Source organism: Theropithecus gelada, chromosome 1 (assembly GCF_003255815.1).
Source record: "Theropithecus gelada isolate Dixy chromosome 1, Tgel_1.0, whole genome shotgun sequence".
In the NCBI taxonomy this organism is placed as follows: domain Eukaryota; kingdom Metazoa; phylum Chordata; class Mammalia; order Primates; family Cercopithecidae; genus Theropithecus; species Theropithecus gelada.
Window position 1 is genome coordinate 78,144,541 of NC_037668.1, and position 13,796 is coordinate 78,158,336.

General features: G+C 43.3%; 1 protein-coding gene across 1 annotated transcript; it reads left to right on the top strand.

Moving 5' to 3' along the window:
- Positions 1-213: 213 nt before the first annotated feature.
- Positions 214-1,555, top strand: LOC112626808 (cytochrome c-like). The gene has a single exon (XM_025389197.1). It carries the CDS (start codon positions 214-216, stop codon positions 667-669), a length of 456 nt encoding a protein of 151 aa, XP_025244982.1. The 3' UTR covers positions 670-1,555.
- Positions 1,556-13,796: the final 12,241 nt, after the last annotated feature.

Here is a 13,796-nt window from a genome sequence, read left to right on the forward strand (position 1 = left end):
CTCAAGGCAAGGGGGCTGGGCTTTCACTCTTCCCATTCCAACATCCAACAATCATTGTAAACTCCCAGACACCTCTGGCTGTCTGTGATAATGGGCTAGTGCTAATTCCCAGTAGCCTAAGAGTCATTCACCAAAGAAGATCCAGGAGTGCTTTTGAAAGCACATTAAGTGAGGTGTGGGGAGTTCTGTGGAGCACCAACATTTTCTGCTAGAATGTTCCTAGGTGTGCTGATCTCCCCAGCCTCACTGGCTATCTCTTCGCAGTCTCCTTTAAGAGTTCCACTTACGAGAGAGTGGGGATGTCCTGCTTCGGAGCGGGAATCTTCGTTGCGCCAGCGACTAAAAAGAGAATTAAATATTGGTGATGTTGAGAAAGGCAAGAAGATTTTTATTATGAAGTGTTCCCAGTGCCACACCGTTGAAAAGGAAGGCAAGCACAAGACTGGGCCAAATCTCCATGGTCTCTTCGGGCGGAAGACAGGTCAGGCCCCTGAATACTCTTACACAGCCGCCAATAAGAACAAAGGCATCACCTGGGGAGAGGATACACTGATGGAGTATTTGGAGAATGCCAAGAAGTACATCCCTGGAACAAAAATGATCTTTGTTGGCATTAAGAAGAACGAAGAAAGGGCAGACTTGATAGCTTATCTCAAAAAAAGCTACTAATGAGTAATAATTGGCCACTGCCTTATTTATTACAAAACAAATGTATCATGACTTTTTTATGTGTACCATACTTTAATAGATCTCATACACCAGAATTCAGATCATGAATGACTGACAGAATATTTTGTTGGGCAGTCCTGATTTAAAACTAAGACTGGCTTGTGGTTAAATGAATATGTTCAGTTTTTGAATTTTAATAGTAATTCCAATTCAGTAAATGCTATCGCTGTTTACCCCTTCTAAAGATATTATTAGACTTTGTTAGTAATGTTCAACTTTTCGCAAAGATGGTGAGTGCCATCTAAAAACTTGCTGGAGATTGGTATTATATTTAGATTTATATAGCTGGTTATGTGAATATATTTAAATACTGGGTAAATTCCTTCACCGTCTCAGAACCAAGCAAGATTCACCTGTGTTTTGTGTTCATTTGCCTCTTAAAGGCAAGGGTTGAAGATAAATAAGGTAGCAATGTCTAGAGTTTTGGCCTTAACGATGCCAATCTAATTATAATTCCCTGTATTTAAAATGGTTCCTTTTACTTATTGAAAAGCATTTTAGTACGGTTTGTGTGTAATATTAAAGATTATTCAACACTTCTCACATCTTACAAATCTATAAGGTCACATGCTTTTAAAATAGTAGCAAGTTAAACTTCACTCTTGAATTCTTTACAATCTAAGTCAAACTAAGTTATAATTTAGGATTGTCTTTAAACAGCCATTCAGAAACATAAAACTGTAGAACTGTGTATTTGTGATTAGGAATGGTGCTTTTGCCGACTTAAAAGGATTAAAGTAGTGGAGATATACACAAATTTTAAAATTATGTGTGATCGCAAGATTAAAGATAATTAAAAAGAAAACCACAGATCATGAAAAAAAAAAAAAAAGACTTCCACTTTCTCTATGCCTTAAATGATTGCATTTCACCTGCTTAAAACTCTTCCCTGGTTCCTGACTGCTTTGAGGATAAAGTCCAAGCCCCTTCACATGACTAAGAAGTCCCTTCATCCTCTGCCCTCTGCTGACTACCCCCAAGCCTCATCTTTCACATGGCCCCTCACTTTACGGCAACCAGACAAGACCTTGCTGTTGTATCGGAATTGTAGAGGGATCCCACAAAGCCTTAAAACTGCTCATAGACCACTGGAGAAGACAGAAATATGACAGGCAAATCTAGGAGTTTATAGGAATAGAGATAAGGTACCTAACTTAGCCTGGGTTCAATGAAGACTTCCCATGGGGAACAAATGTGAAGGCAAAGCAGGAAGCTAAGTGTAGACAGAGTGATCCTGGCAGGATTTGCAGCACTGGGGAGAAGTGGGGAATTGTGAGCAGGCATGGAACAGAGTGGTCACAAAATAAATATTTGTGCAATGAATATATGAGTGAATAACCACACAAGTTTTACCATTATGGACTTTGGAATTCAAAAGCCTTTATTCCTGTTTCCTTCTAATTACTCACTGAGAAGCCTCAAACAACTTATATAACCACTCTGAACCTTACTTTTCTTATTTGGAAAATGGAATATCTAATGAAAGTATCTGATATGAAACAATGGATGCAAAAATATTCTGTAAGCTGCAAAACCCTGTTCAAATATTAGTTTTCATTCATTTGTTTATTCAAAGAATAGTTTTGAGTTCCTACTCTATTCCAGGTCATGTGCTGGGAATTTGTCCTGGAAAAAGGAACTAGATGGGGACTCTGTTTCCAAGTAGAGAGGAGAAAAGTTTAGGAGAGGAGGCAAGAAGACAAGGAGAGGAGAGAAGTTTAGCTCATAATGAGATATGTTGCCATAATCACAATCTGGGAGCTGAGAGAGCTCAGTGAAGGTTTCCCAAAGAAGGTAACATTTGTATAAGTGTGCCTTGATGGCTAAGGGTGGGTGTGTCAAGTGAAGGAGGGGTCCAAGTAGAGAGACAACATATGAAGACACAGGGGGTAAAAAAGTGGAGTATTTAGACCAGGGGGATTGGTCTGGATGGCATAGTGTATGTGGGATGGTGGTAGGATGTGAAAGGGAATGAGAAAGTCTTTTGAGGTCAAACCATACAGAGGAAATCTGAATATTTTTCTATAGGTATTGGGGACCCTTTTGGGCATGAGAGTTGCAGTGGCACTGAGATGACAGGAATAAGTGAGCAAAGCCTGTCTGAGGTCTAGGAAGTAGAGTTGTGGCAACAGTACCTTAAGAACTGGAGAAACTTCTGGACTTTCATCGCCAATGCACAACCATCACCAACACCAACCTTCAGCAATCTCTCCCTTGGACAGCTACCTACTGTGAAAATACTTTCTCAATATGGTTCTTCTTGAAAATGTTGTTCCTGCATTATGACTTGCATTACACATTTCCCAATGAGCTTTGTTTGGTTATTTTACTTGTGCTTCTATTGGCAGGGCATATGATGAAACACTTTCTAATTACCTCTGAATATCTTTACTGGTTATCTATGGCTGTGTAACAAACCATCCAAAATTTAGTGGCTTAACACACCCATTTACAGAGCTCGTGATTCTGTAGGTTTGTATTTGGGCTATCCTCAGGCAGGCAATTCCACCACTGATCTTGGCTGGGCTCATTCATTTGTGTACAGCTTTGGGTCAGTTAGGAAGCTCTGCTTTGGAGATAGGCTGGCTATCAAGTCTGTGGTTATGGGTGTCAACTGAGCCGTGTGTTTTTTGTCATCTAGGAGGCTAGCCTGGGCTTGGTCACATGATGGTAGTCTCAGTATTCCAAGAAGAGCAAGAGAGGTAGCTGCAAGGCCTCTTGAACTAGGCTCATAACTCACCCAGTGTCATTTATTTTATTGGCCAAAGCAAGTCACAAAGCCAGCCTGAAATGCACTCCCTCTCATGATGGGAGAATTTGCAAAGTGCTGTGGCAATTTTCCCAATATACTTCAAGGTGTATCAACTTTCTTCCATTAATCCTGGCATACACAAGGAAGAAAGAATGGAAAACATTCCAAAGAAAGTTTTTGTTATAGTTGTTATTATTTTCTATAACCATAACAAACACTGAAAGCATGGTGAATTCCTTATTGTTTATACATTATCATTATTATTTATTGAGCACCTCCTATGTGCCAGAGACCAGTCAAATAACAATGAAAAAGATATACACAGTACTTGTTCCCATGGGACTTACAGTCCAATAGAGAAAATATATTAAACAAGTAATTCCAATAACTTGATAAGTATTATGTCTAAAAATTTTATAGCTTTATTAATTTTTCCTTTATGTTTTTGTCTTTGGAGTCTTGAGTTTTAAAGGCTTCTCTGGATTAAATAAATATTAATTTCTATAAAAGGGCTTTTGAAAGTTTTACCCCTAGCTGGAAGCTCTTTTACCTTGGGATACCCAGTGAGCAAACCTGAGCCCAGCCAGAAATTTAAGACCAAAGGCAAGAAACCCCAGTTCATCTCCAGACCCAGGCTTTGGCCCTTTCTGGAAAAAACCAATACTGTGCTCTTTTCACACTGTGTCCTCACCCCAGGTGATCACCTTTCTACAGAGGTTAAAGGCCCTACTCCATCAGCTTAGGCCTGATATTGACACTCCAATTCCAGGCTGTTTTCTGTTGCCCAAGCTCCTGTTGGGCCCCTACCACAGGTGCTTTAATGTGCAACCTAATGGACATTTAGAGCTCTCAGAAGCATTTGATTGGACTTCATTCCAGTATATACATACATACATACATAGCGATAGATAGATAGATAGATAGATAGATAGATAGATAGATAGATAGACAGACAGACAGACAGATAGATAGATAGTTTTCTTTTTTCTTTTTTCCATTTAACATTGTATTCGGAATCTTGCCCTGTGATGTTAAATAAACACACCCTGGGGGATATATCATGAATAAATGTATATTAAAATATCCTAAAAGAGAAGCTGTTTGTCCAAGCATCTCTCCTTGGGGAGGCCTCTCTACCCCATCCTCCCACTGCAACTGAGTCAGCTTGGCACTGGGCATAGGGGTAAGCCCCACTCTCTCTTACTCACTCCCTCCACTTTCCTGGGCATTGGGTTAATATTTCCTTGAATCACAGTGGTAAGATATGAGACATAGATTTGGGCATTGGTGGCCTGCTGTAGTGTGGGGAGGTGCAATCCTAATGAACTACATGAAAGGCGCATGCCCAGCGCCCAGCTCAGCTCCCTGCGGTTCTTGGTACTAGGCATTGGAATGAAAACCTCAGTTTAGAGTAAAGCACGTCTGGGCCCTCCAGTTGATTTACTAGTCCCCACCCTATACAGTAATATCCTTAGAAACATTGAAGGGAGAAAAGAAGGAAAAAGAGGCTTCACCATAGTGGGACTCAGCTGGTCTTGGGTCCATGAATCATAGCACCATTTAGTAGCAAACTGGTCTTACAAATATTTCCAACATTCAGCATGGAATGCTGTAAGAGGGAAGCCCACTTCATTCATTTATTTGTTCAATAAATATTGTCTCTTATGTGGGGTGCTCTTCTAGATGCTGGGGTTGCAGCAGTAACTAAAACAGACCTAAATCTATGCCCTCTCAGAGTTTGCATTCTGGTGAGGGGATGAACATAAAATGTGTACGAAGAATAACAAGGGAAGCAATGAGCAATGTCTTGGGTGGTAGCTTTAGACTGGGTGGTCAAAGAAGGCCTCATGGAGAAAGTGACATCTGAGCAAAAATTTGGAGGAGGTGAAGGAGGGAAGGGTGCAGGAAGGCAACACAAAAATAAACAGCAGAAATGAAGAAGGGGGCAGAGGTATACCACCTGTGAGCCCAGAGGAGAATACCTAAGCCTAACTTGAGGAGGCCAAGAAAGCTTCCTAGGGAGATGATTGCTGAGAGGCGACTTCAGGGATGAGTGGAAATTTGGCCAGGAGACACAGGCAGAAGGGCATTCTAGAGAGAAAAAAAAGTGTGTGCAAAAATACGATGAATCCATGAAACATGTCTTAGCTGTGAACCATGAAACCCAGACCCAGAGGGGCTCAGCAACTCAGTCAAGGCCACGCAGTAATAACAATAAAACAAACGAATGTTAACAATGATGTGTAAAATCAACACTTAGTGAGCCCTTACTATATGTCAGACCCCATGAAATTCTTTCTTTATGCTGACTGCCTTGATCCTCGCAACAACCCCATGAAGTACTGTGCACAATCCCATTTTGCTAAAGGGGTTGAGAACTCACCCAAGTTTACACAGCTTTTAAGTGCTAGAGTCAAGCTTTGGTGCCAGCAGGCTGGTTTCAAAAGCCACACACTGGGACCCAGGACTTCATCCTTCTCCACCAGGCTGCTTCACTGACTTCTAAAATTCCTTTAGTCCAGCCCCCAACCTTTGGACTGGTAAGAGATGAATAGTCTCATTTGACAGACTAGGCCCCTGACGCCCAGGAGACAAGAGCCCAGTCACGTTCACACAGGTAATGATAAAGACCATTTCCATATTCCAGGGAATGTGACCATCTGGGGATCCACCTCACAGGAGACTTTCTTTTCTTTAAAGATGAAGCTCCTAGAGTTCATCCATTCCAGTATTTCTCAGTCTTTTTTAACACCACAAATAAACTATGTACCTGTTTATGTAATACACATTTATTATTTTACACATTAAAATAAGAGTACACTCTTTCCACCCTCCCAAGAACCACTTTTTACCCTCTTGAGGGCAACATCACCCTCTTTGAGAATGCATGATCTAATCTAGCCCTGTCATGTTATAGTTGAAGAGACTGATGCCAGAGAGGGGAAGGGAATGCCTCAAGGTCACTTAACTCAGACCAAATAGAATCAAGAGCAGATCCCAGGGCTCCTGGCTCCTCCACCCCACACAGCCTCAAGCATAGTCACGGAAGCCTTTGCTACCCCTCCCCCTAATCTGACACTCTCTGCCTTTCCTTCTGCATCTAAAGGCTCCATCCAAATTCAGACCCCCAACTTTCTAAGAGTAAGATGGTCGGCAATTAAGGAGCCAGGTACCTCCTAGACACCCTGAGTTAACAGTCAGGGGCCAGCCCATCAGGAGACCCAAAGGGGCACCTGGGCTTCTTTCACAGAAGGCTGGCACGAAGGGACAAGCATTGCTCAGCTCAGGTCTTCACCACTGGGCCAACAGAGATCACACTGACAGCTTCCTTAGAGGTTCAGCTCCATCACCTTTTCCAAATGCAAGACAAGCATAAAACTACTTCAGCAATGGTGAAAAAAATCAACTTGGAAATAATTAAACAGCAAGGCAGCCACCCATAATGATATTCTGCAGCACACTTTAGGGACAGTTTGCTGCAAAAGCGCCCGAGCACTCCGGTTGTTTAATTAACATTGAAACGGCAGTTCCACAAGAACTAAAAACCCTGTTAATTTATGTGTCTCTTAATGATGCTCATTTAAATACTGTCAACTTTCCCTCGGTTTAATATTCATGATTTTGAGTCATTAAAACACAATGATCAGCTTGGGGTGCGGGGGGAGACTTTCTTAAACACCCAGAAACACAAACTGTCTGAAGACAACAATTTCTAAATTCATACCTTTCCAACCCTCCCCGCAAAAGTTCAGCCCCTTAGAGAAGTTGTAAACCAGCTGGAGTGCTTTCAGAGCTGTGGACTGCGCAAGAGGTTGAGTGTAGTTTTATCATTTACTGCCCACTCACCTTTAAAACCAAGCTGGGCCTGACCTCATTGTCAGCAGATATAGAGCTGGGGAGCTCAGCTGGCAAATGCAGGCACTTGATATGCACCAAGAGACCAGGCCCACACCCAAGGGTGTTCAGAAGTATTTTAATCATGGCTAGGAGACACGAGTTACCTGAAATATATTTCTGACAGAGAGGGACATCAGGGCTGGCCAGGGTAAGATGCTAATGATGGGAGGAGGCATAGGGCTCAGAAGGGGGTGGGAATACCGTTATAGGGAACATGCAGGAAGTCAGTGCAAGGCCCCACACAGGAGCTACACACACCATGCAAACTATGGTGGGCCCACACAGATAACCCACAGACTCAGCACCCACAAATACTGACAGAGACACAAGCAGACCCTCTGTCAGAGCATGGCCAGTAAGAATTCTGTCAATCCAATTCAAGATTACTGAACTCTGACTACAGTCCACACACTATGATGGACTCTGAAGATTTCAACCTGATCAAGTGGGGAAGACAGACAAGTGAACAGGCAATGACCAAGAGAAGAGAAAAGAGCCAGGGCAGATGATAGTGGGAGGACGTGGGAAGCTGTTCAGAGGAAGGGGCACAAAGGTGGGAAGTGGGACTGGCATCAGAACAACAGGCTGACACGTGGTAGACACTTTCTAAATGTTAGTCCCATCCTCTTCTCAAGCTTTCTCTCTCTGCAGAACCACTTTACAACACTGGATCCTGCTTTCACTGAGCTCGAAACCAAGTCCCAGGGTAAGGCAAACTATCAGCACCTCTTTAGTGATACATCCTTCCCAGACAGACCGTGATAAGTGCATTGGGAGTTGACTGGAGCAGAGGATGGAGCACTGACTTCAGCTCTACCTACAGCAGGGTTCCACTTACTACTCATATGATCCTGGGCAAAATCAGTTAATAAGTAAATGTCTGAGTTTCTTCTTTGCAAAATTGAGATAATAGCACCCAATATTACTTGTATTAAAAATATCTGTTAATAGGCATGTCTTCTCCACTAGAATGTGAGCTGTAATATCTGATTTATCTCCATATTTTTAGGGCATGGCACATAGCAGGGACCAGAGGTATGCTGAACTGAAGTGAACTGCTGACCTCACAGGGATGCCTTAATGAATTAATAAAATGAAAGATATAAAGAGCATTTAGTAGGTGCCCAACAAATTCCTTTTGACAAGGAAGGCTTCGAGAAGTTTGAATTTAAAGTAGACCTTGAAGGGTAGTGTAATGTAAGCCAAAGAGAAAAACATCATAAGTTGAAAGAACAGAGTACACAAAGAACCAGGCCAGGAAAGCCCAACCCCACCTGTCTCCCTCTCCCCACACCTGGCTCCACCTACATACCTCCTGCTGATCATACCATTCTCTTTCACAACTTCCTTTCTGTCCTCAGAATATTCTACTCTCCCTCAATCACCCAGCTAACTCCTATCAGGCTTCAAGAACCGGTTCAGGAGTCACCTGTTCCAGGAAGCCTCCCTGCCCTCCTTTAGGTTCCCCTTCTGGGATCCTGAAACTCCTCTGTCTCAGCCTCAGCACACCATGTTGTCATCACTGCTATGTGCCTGTCTCCCAACTTGGAAGACAAGGTCTGGTTCTGAATCATCACTGCATGCCCAATGCCCAGCACAGAGCCTGGCACAGAAAAGTTTTTGCCTTATAGATCGTATGATGGTTAATTTTATATGCCAGCTTGACTGGGCCAAAGGTGCCCAGATTAAACATTATTTCCAGGCATTTCTGTGAGAATGTTTTTGGATGAGAGTAGCATTTGAATCGTTAGACTCAGAGAAGTAGACTGCTCACATCAATGTGGGTGGGCCTCATCCAATCCACTGAGAGCCCAAATAGAATGAAAAGCAGAAAAAGAGAAGATTCATCCCCTTCCTGCCTGCAGGCCTGTGCTAGGACATCAGTCATCTTCAGCCTTTGGACTGAGATTTACATAATGGTTCCCCTGGTTCTCAGGCCTTTGGACTTGGACCAGAATCACACCACTGGCATTCTTGAGTCTTCAGTTTGCAGAGACAGATCATGGAACTTCTCAGTTTCCATAACTGCATCATGATTCCTTATTTTGTGTGTGTACATGTGTGCATGTGTACTCCACTGGTTCTGTTTCCCCGGAGAACCTGACTAGTACAGATGACAAGCAAACAGTCTGGGTAGGAACAGCAATTCAAGAACATCACCCTCTGTACACTGTACACAGACAGCTGTCTGTAGTGGCCACCTGGGCCAAGTCACAAAGGCCTGGACCAAGCCAGCTTCTTCCTCTTCCTTCCTTCACCCACCATCCAGTCATCACACACCAGAAGGTCCATTAGTCTAATAAAATTCTTTTCCAGTCTGGATGTGGTGACTCATACCTGCAATCCCAACACTTTGGGAGGCTGAGGTGGGAGGACTGCTTGAGCTCAGGAGTTTGAAACCATTCAGGGCAATATAGCAAGACCTCATCTCTAATGAAAAAAAATTAAAATTATCATATGGGCATGGTGGCACGTGCCTGAAGTCCCAGCTGTTCAGGAGGCTGAAGTGGGAAGATTGCTTGAATCCAGGAGATCAAAGGCTGCAGTGAGCCGTGATTGCATCACTGCACTCCAGCCTGGGTGACAGAGTGAGATACTGTCTCAAACAAACAAACAAACAAAGATTCCATTCCATCTGTCCCTCCATCTCTCTCTCTCTTGATCCGTATTCCCACTGCCCCCTACTCAGACCCCACCAACTCTCCAGCATTTTCATTACTTGCCTTGGGCTGCCACTCTCTCCTGCAATCCATTCTCTATGCCTAACCAAAGAAATTGTGCTAATAATCACGACCCTTCCTCAGAGGAGACATAACAACCTGACCTGGAAGGCCCTCTGGATAGCAGCACTGCCAATCCCTCTGCCAATCCAGCCTCATCTCTCCACCTGATGGCTCCAACCATTCCCTCTCTCATCTCCAAACCTCCCACCTGCTATTTCCTCCACCTGGAAAACACTTTCTCCTCCTCACCCCCCTTTCCCAGATCACCTCTTTTCAGCTTTCAAGTCTCAGGTGCCAGTGTCACCTTCTCTAGAAAACCTTTCCTGACCCTTCTCAGGCTGAGCTAGGCCCCCTCCTGCCTTCATTGGGTCTCTCCCTTAGACACTGGACATTTGTCAGATAAGAGGGAAGGTGCTCAGGTAGTCAGAGACAACATTATGAGGATGGAGAGAGTCTCCAGTAGGGCCTGCTCTTTTCTGATTTATTTTACACTTGGGGCAGCTCTAAGAAGGTCTCCCCCACCAGCACATCTGTGGGGACTTGGCCAGAGTGGGTGAAGTTGCTGCAGCAACAGCAGCTTCCTCCTGACCTTCTGCCTCTGCATGTTCCCCTGACTCACTGATGGAAAACATCCACCCTTCTGGGCCTCTTCCTTATTTCATCACTTTAATCAATTAAGAACAGATGGAAAAGCAGAAAACGTTGTCTCCTGGGCCCCAGCACCCGCATTCCAACTCAATTACAGGATTTGTTTTTGGATCTGGCTAGACGCAGAGGCAACTGAGATGCAGCAGAAAGAGAGAAAGAGTTTAGATCAAGAGACCAGAGAAGGTAATTCCTATCCCAGCTCAGTGACTGACCAATGGCCTCAGGCAAATCCATTTACCTCTCTGAACCTCCCCATCTCTCCTTATCTGGAAAGTGGGTGGTAACAATGACACATGCGTCACAGGGAGCATGTCACATGAAATAGAGCATATAAAACTGCTATGTAGATTGTCAAGTCCTAGACCACGTGAGAGATAGATTATTTCTAGTCTACCAATTCTCTTGGTCAGAGATGACATGGCATCAGGCCCTCTCTCCCTTCTAATAGCTTAGCCTTGGAACTTTGAACAAAAAGCTCTTGTATTCCTTGAGGTCAGATCTTCATTCTCCCACTCCTTGTAGCAACTAACACCAGAAACCGGAAAGAGGGACTCTGGATCTTTAGTTATATATTCAACAGCTGTCATTGTTGTTGGTGTTGTTGTTGTTGTTGTTGTTGCTGCTGCTGCTGCTACTGTTTTCAGTTGACAGCCAGAGTGCTCTATTGGGGGGGAAAAAAAAGTATAGGTCTAGGTGCGAGCTGTGAGACATAGTTTTGTTCCTGGCTGCACCACTTGATTTCTTGCCAATTGCATCACTTCTGTGGCTTGCAGTTTCAGTTTCTCCATGTATAAAATGAGGGCAGAGGGGCAATGAGTTAATCATCCTTATCTTCATAACCTCATAGGGTGGCAACTAAGATCGAATTAGACCTTTTATAAGCTGTAAAGTTTATACAAATATAAACTGTTGTTAAAAGAATATTAATAATTCAATTATTGTAATAGTTACTAAATAGTGATGATGAGAAAAAGTATCTTAGCTAGACGATAATGTCTCCTCTTCAGGGGAGAGAATTGCATGACCGCTTTTGGTCAGCCCTTCTGAGTTCCTTACAATTTACAATATTGGAAGTCCTTCCTTTCTCTAACCCAATTATCTCATGCTTCAGTTTAAACCAGTCTCATTTTCTGCTCTTAGTTGGAAAGGAGAATGAGGTCACCATATGCTTTAAGACAACTTTCACCCAATTTAAGACTATTCATAAGTCACACTTCTTCCTTCTGACATACTATCTGAAGACAGCATGTTGGAGGAAAGAGATGAATTCTGTTTTGGAAAGGTGGGTTAGAGGTGCATGTAGAACTTTCAACAGGGATGCACAATAGACTAGCTGGAAATAAAGTCAGGAGTTCAAGAGAGTGCTCTGTGCTGAAAATAGTGGTTCAGGAGGCCTCAGAATAAAAGTGGCAGCTGAATAACTTCAGTCTCATTAAACTACTCTCTATTTCCTGGCCAAGTCATTCACTTTCATGCCTTCCTGCCTTTGCTCCTGCTGTTCTCTCTGCCTAGAATGTCCTTTCTCCCTTATCAACTCTGAAATCCTATACATCACCTCCAGAGAGGGTCTAACATTGCTAAAGGTTTCACTCACACCACAGCAAAGTATTGGAAGGTATCATCTATGTTTCTATGTTGCTTTACTAGCTCTTTCCTACTTAGTCCTCACAACGACACTATCAGATAAGTATCATTTTTCTCACTTTCTGGATGAGAAACTAACTCATCCATCTAAAGCTGCACAGCTAGTCACTGGTAGAACTAGGATTCAAACCCAGTTCTTCAGATAACAGTCCAAAGATTTCAGTGCTACAAGATTCTGGCAACTACTCCAACAGCAAGAGATGTAAGATGGGGGAGGACTAGCTTCCAATTCTGAAGTCAAATTCAGATATCAGCCTTGCCTGGGCTTGGCGTGGTGGCTCACACCTTTAATTCCAGCACTTTGGGAGGCTGAGGCAGGTGGATCACTTTGGTCAGGAGTTCAAGACCAGCCTGGCCAACGTGGTGAAACCCTCTCTCTACTAAAACACACAAATTAGCCAGGCATGGTGGCGCATGCATATAATCCCAGTTACTCAGGAGGCTGAGGCAGGAGAATCGTTGAACCTAGGAGGCAGAGGTTGCAGTGAACTGAGATCGTGCCACTGCACTCCAGTCTGGGCAACAGAGCGAGACTCCATCCCGGGAAAAAAAAAAAAAAAAAGATATCAGCCTTGCCTGAATTTGAGACAGAGTCACTCTGGTTTGGGATTGAGCTGACCAGGTAAATCAGCTGGTGAGCAGCCAGTGCTCTCCTTTGAGGTTGGCCTCCCTTGGAACTCTCCGTGGTGCTGACACAACTTCCATCTGCCAGCCCTGAAAGCTTGATGCATTCGCTCCATAGCAACTGTGTGGGTTTGTCAGGGACAGGACCGTGGCCACTTCCCAAACATATCCCCCATATCCAAACTTTAATCTTGTTTATTCCTATGCCAGATACTGCTCCCTCTTGTACCTGGTGAATTTATCATACTTCAAGACTTGGCTCCCATTGGCTTCCCAATATGAAGAAATCTTCTTTGGCTTTCTTAGAAAGAGTTCTTAGCTACCTACAGTGTGTCACGCACAGTGGTGATGACTTTCACAGGCAATATCATTTATTACATACCAACATACTATATATAATTTACTTATTTATGATATTCATTATTTATTCTCTCTGGGGAGCCCTTCTGGAGGTGCCTGCATTAGGAAGAATCCTGAACAATATGATAGAAATTTTGGATTCTGTTCTAAAAATTATAAGTAGCAGGATAATCAGGGACAAATTCCAGGACTTAGGACCTTGGCCTCTTTAGTGCTGCCCTCCACTCTGACTATCAAACCTTACTGTAACCAGCCCTGGGAATCCCTCACTATCAAGGCTTAGGTATATGAGCATGCTTTATTTAAAAGATCCTCATTTCCTGCCTCTTTGTGAACTTCCACTTGTAAGCAAGGTGGTAACAAGGGTAGGGCTTGCCTTCTCATGTAAAACAACTCCACTCCCAAAAAAACCAGACAAA